Source organism: Phacochoerus africanus, chromosome 4, assembly GCF_016906955.1.
Source record: "Phacochoerus africanus isolate WHEZ1 chromosome 4, ROS_Pafr_v1, whole genome shotgun sequence".
NCBI classification, from domain to species: Eukaryota; Metazoa; Chordata; class Mammalia; order Artiodactyla; family Suidae; genus Phacochoerus; species Phacochoerus africanus.
Window position 1 is genome coordinate 47202846 of NC_062547.1, and position 4754 is coordinate 47207599.

At 34.8% G+C, this 4754-nt stretch overlaps 1 protein-coding gene across 1 annotated transcript; it reads left to right on the forward strand.

Moving 5' to 3' along the window:
- Window positions 1–587: 587 nt before the first annotated feature.
- On the forward strand, window positions 588–3476 carry PTH (parathyroid hormone). Its single transcript, XM_047774289.1, has 3 exons — window positions 588–694; window positions 2494–2584; window positions 2962–3476. Exons 2-3 carry the CDS (start codon window positions 2499–2501, stop codon window positions 3221–3223), a joined length of 348 nt encoding a protein of 115 aa, XP_047630245.1. The 5' UTR covers window positions 588–694; window positions 2494–2498; the 3' UTR covers window positions 3224–3476.
- Window positions 3477–4754: the final 1278 nt, after the last annotated feature.

The following is a 4754-nucleotide window of genomic DNA, read 5'->3' on the forward strand; positions in this document are numbered from 1 at the left end:
AATTATGTACTAAGCGCATATTCTCAAAACATTTTTAACACTTCCTTTAAGAAAAACGCTATACTGGAATTCTCTTGTGGCTCAATGGATTAAGGATCCAGCATCACTATAGTGGCGTGTGTTCAATCCCTGGCCCAGGAACTTTTGCATGCCATGATTGTGGCCGAAAAAGAAAGAAGGAAAGAAAGAAGGAAAGAAGGAAGGAAGGAAAGGAAGGGAGGAAGGAAGGAAAGAAGGAAGAAAGAGAAAGAAAGGAAGGAAAACACTATACCTTTTTTTTTGAAAGATGATCAGGAATGATATGGATTGGTTGAAAATGACTTGTAAAGTAAGTGCAATATATTATGATTCATTATAATCCTCATAATAATTGTGACAATATTATGTATATAACAAATATACTAAATTTTAGATTTTACTTTGAAATAACGACTTTACCATGAATTTTTGAAATTGGTCTTTTTTTGTAACAAAAATTTAGTAATCCAGTCAGAATTACAATTCACTATTTGTTAGAAATTTTTGCATAAACACTTTTCCCAGCCCCGCACTCTTTTCCTTTTATATCCAATTATATAACATTTAAGAGGAATAAGCACCACCCAGTGGGTGTGTGTATGCTACTCTGATCCTATAGTTAAAATTCAGAGAATTGGAAGTGACGTCATCTGTAACAAGAAAAAAGCTTCTCTTGGTGTGTGGAAGACATATATATAAAAGTCACGTTTAAGGGTCTGCAGCTCAATTCATCAGCCTTCTCGGGTTTACTCAACTTTGAGAAAGCATCAGCTGCTAACACACCTGAAAGAAGATCGCGTCCTAAGACGTTGTGTGGTGAGTAATCTTTATTTTCTCTTTTAAATTTCATATGAGTTCTTTTTATGACCAAGCAACACATTTAATAAATGTGTATCATTTTCTATTAATGTCATGCTGTTCATTCGAATTAAATATTAAGGGAGGGATTGACTTATGTTTAATATAAAAATGACTCAATGCAAAATAAATGTATGCTACTGAAATAGTGTTAAAGCACTTATTTTTTTGTGATTAAAATCTTTTGAGATGTCTTGCTTTTTAAAACTCATCTGAAATTACATGAAAAACAATTAAAATTTGGTATGATGTACTTTAATGGTATCTTATTAAAATTTTGAAGTAAAACAGCCTAAAGAGAAATGAATAATTCTGATTTAAATAAGCAATGTAAGTTTTATTTCTATGAGTTAAATTCTATTTTTCTGCAGAATATCCTCATAGGAGCTCAATCTGTGTACTATGCTTAAAGAAACTCAGTTTTATGGCTGAATATTTATTCCCTTTACATAAAGACTTTTCTAATGTTCTATTCTGAAAACTGAATTTAAGAATGTTTTACAACTGTTTTTCAGCTTTTTAATGACATTCTTTAAGAGCTCATCTCTCTACTAAGAACAAGAAAGCAAGACAGAAGCAGTAGGTGAATGTGCCAAAGCTAGGATTAGGTACCAAAGCTCCTGTCCTGTAGCTACAATGATTATTTGTAACATAAACAAAAAATGAAGACCATTCATTTGTTACTCTTTCAGTAGCTTTATATTGCACAGTGAAAATACAGTAGATTATAATGTTCCTTATGCTACTTCTAAATGATGCAGGTTCCCTTTAAAATATGAGTACATAACCACCCTATATGTACATTAAAGTGAAGAACATTAAGTATTAAGAAAAGGCACTTCAATGGTAAAAGGCTTTGCAATTCTTGAATTGCAGACTAAGGTAAGACTGTTCTATTTTGAGATGAAAAGCTTTATAAGCAAAAGAGGAAAGTATTAAAAATTATACTCAAATGAAACTGTTAATAAGCTGAAAAGATAAGATACAGACAAGGATTTCATATGGAGTCAAAGCTCTAGATTCATATAACAAGTAATTAATTAGATGACATTAAATGATTTGACACATTCTTTTTAATGGTAGAAAAAGTATTTGTTCTGAATAACAACAATCTCTAAATCAGAGCCTATTAAATTGGTATTTATGGTTATTACTGCAGTGCCTGAAAGGAAATTTACTTATTAAAAAGATATTTGCTAAGTAAATAAACAGTGTTGACAATTAATTAAGAGAAGTAGTCATTTTCAAGAAAATTATAAGCATTTAGTCATAATTAACACAAAATGTGGGAGGAAATTCTAAAAAGTAAGCTTTTTGATTGTTAATGTGGCTTAATATTCATACATTAAAATTTGCACAGGAACTCTAAAAAAGATACCTTAGAAAGTATAACTAATTTAATTTCTTGGTCAATTATGTGTATGTATAATATATATTAATGTATCTGTAAAATCAAGAGGTTGATTCCCAAAGTTTCTCGGGAAAATCAATCCAATTAGTTACTGTCACATTCTGGGCAAAATTGTATGGTTATAAATATAAACTACTATAAATTTAATTGTATATTTTGGAATATTTAAAATCTTTTTAACTATTATATTTTGCTTTTTCTTTTAGTGAAGATGATGTCTGCAAAAGACACAGTTAAAGTAATGGTTGTCATGCTTGCAATTTGTTTTCTTGCAAGATCAGATGGGAAGCCTATTAAGTAAGTACTGTAGTCTGTTCTGCACAGTGAGGGCATGGGAATTGGATTTTTTATTTTTTTTTTTTTAGGGCCATACCCGAGGCATAAGGAGGTTCCCAGGCTAGGGGTCGAATGTGAGATGTAGCCGGTGGCCTACACCACAGCCACAGCAATGCTAGATCCAAGCCAAGTCTGTGACCTACACCACAGCTCATGGTAATGCCAGATCCTTAACCCACTGAGCAAGGCCAGGGATCAAACCTGTGTCCTCATGGATGCTAGTCAGATTCGTTTCCGCTGAGCCGAGATGGAAACTCAGGGAATTGGACTTTTAAGGTTGGCTTTATAATTTGGAAGAGGAAGGCTACTGGAGTGATCTCTGATTCTGTTCCCTCTAGGAAGAGATCTGTGAGTGAAATACAGCTTATGCATAACCTGGGCAAACACCTGAGCTCTCTGGAGAGAGTGGAATGGCTGCGAAAGAAGCTGCAGGATGTGCACAACTTTGTTGCCCTCGGAGCTTCTATAGTTCACAGAGATGGTGGTTCCCAGAGACCCCGAAAAAAGGAAGACAATGTCCTGGTTGAGAGCCATCAAAAAAGTCTCGGAGAAGCAGATAAAGCTGCTGTGGATGTATTAATTAAAGCTAAACCCCAGTGAAAACACATATGATCAGAGAGCACTGCTCTAGACAGCATAAGGCAAACAATATTTCATGCTGCTAATGTTTTCAATCTCTATTAAGATTAAGTGCCAATATTTCTAATATTACCAAACTTGATGGGTAATCATTGCTAGCCATGATTGCTGCAATTTTAATTGATCATTTTGATTCTACTTTTACTCATTTAAGTGTTCCTTTAACAATTCTATTTCTATTGATTCTAAATAAATGAAGTATTTCTTCCTTGTTATAAAAATGTCTTTCAGTTATGAGTAACACCAATATGTTTAAATTGATCATGACTAAGAAGAACAACACAAAATGTTTTTTAACCATATGTTTCACATTCTGATATTTTGAAATTACCCTTTTTATATTATCAAAGTACCAGGTCACAGAATCATCACTAGTTAGATACTATTATTCTCTTCATTTCTGGAAAGGAAATGAAATGCTCGGCAAGGAAAGTCAGAAAGTGGTCTGAAACTTGAATGTAAAAGCATTTGCCTATACACATAGCTGCTGGTCATAGTCCTAGTCTGGACCCCAAATTGCAAGGAATAGAACTTTTGTATTCAATAGAACATAGCTTCATCAATTGTCCTCCCTCATGAGCATTTCTAACAAAATAGACTGACTTAAAGACAATTTAGAATATCAGTGGCCATTATGGGGAAATTTTGAAATCCCCAAACTCAATTTTCTTAAAACCAAAACAGACTACCATAGCTCTAAGATTTCCAAAACTGAGTGAAATTCCTAAAATGCCTATTTTGGAGATATTTTCAGGCCTCCAAGTATCACCAGACTCTAAAATTGCCTCTCTACAAAGTAGTATTTTTTTTTTTCTTTTTAGGGTCACACTCGAGGCCTAGGGGTCGAATCGAAGCTACAGCTGCCAGCCAACTTAGAATCTGAGCCATGTCTGTGACCTACACCATAGCTCACGGCAATGCCGGATCCTCAACCCACTGAGCAAGGCCAGGGATTGAACCTGCAACCTCATGGTTCCCAGTCGGATTCATTTCCGCTATGCCACAACAGGAACTCCCAAAGTAGGATTTTAAGATTAACTAAGGCAAACAAGCAATTGAAGAAAGATAAAATGGCCTCAGAAGCCTCATGCTTCTGGGTCTTGGCTCCTTATACTCAGGCTTCACCTCCAGCACCATCTTCTTCCTTTTTACACTGCCCACACCTCTTGTACACCCTCAGCTCCCCCTTACTAATTCTCTCACTGAACTTCCCCATTCCCTTTTCCTCTAAACGTATCCTCTTAAAATCAGGCCTTCTGAGGATCCAGAGGCTAAACCTTGAATTTCTTATATTCCATGGACTATAGTTGAACTGTGGGTTATAATCAAAAATTTTCCCACAGTAACCAAACATTCTCACAGATTTGCTGAGGAGTTGAATATAGTCATTCACACTTGTCACCCTTGTTTCTCTGACTTATATCTGTTAGTTAATGTGCTTATTGGTAAAGGCCAGGCCCAGCATTGCATGAAAACTGCTAGTTGGGAAAAT

Excerpts from the sequence above, each read along its gene's own strand:
- PTH (XM_047774289.1), top strand. The coding sequence starts at position 2,499 with ATGATGTCTGCAAAAGACACAGTTAAAGTAATGGTTGTCATGCTTGCA. Across the intron at positions 2,585-2,961 it reads TCAGATGGGAAGCCTATTAA|GAAGAGATCTGTGAGTGAAA; the intron begins GTAAGTACTGTA and ends TGTTCCCTCTAG.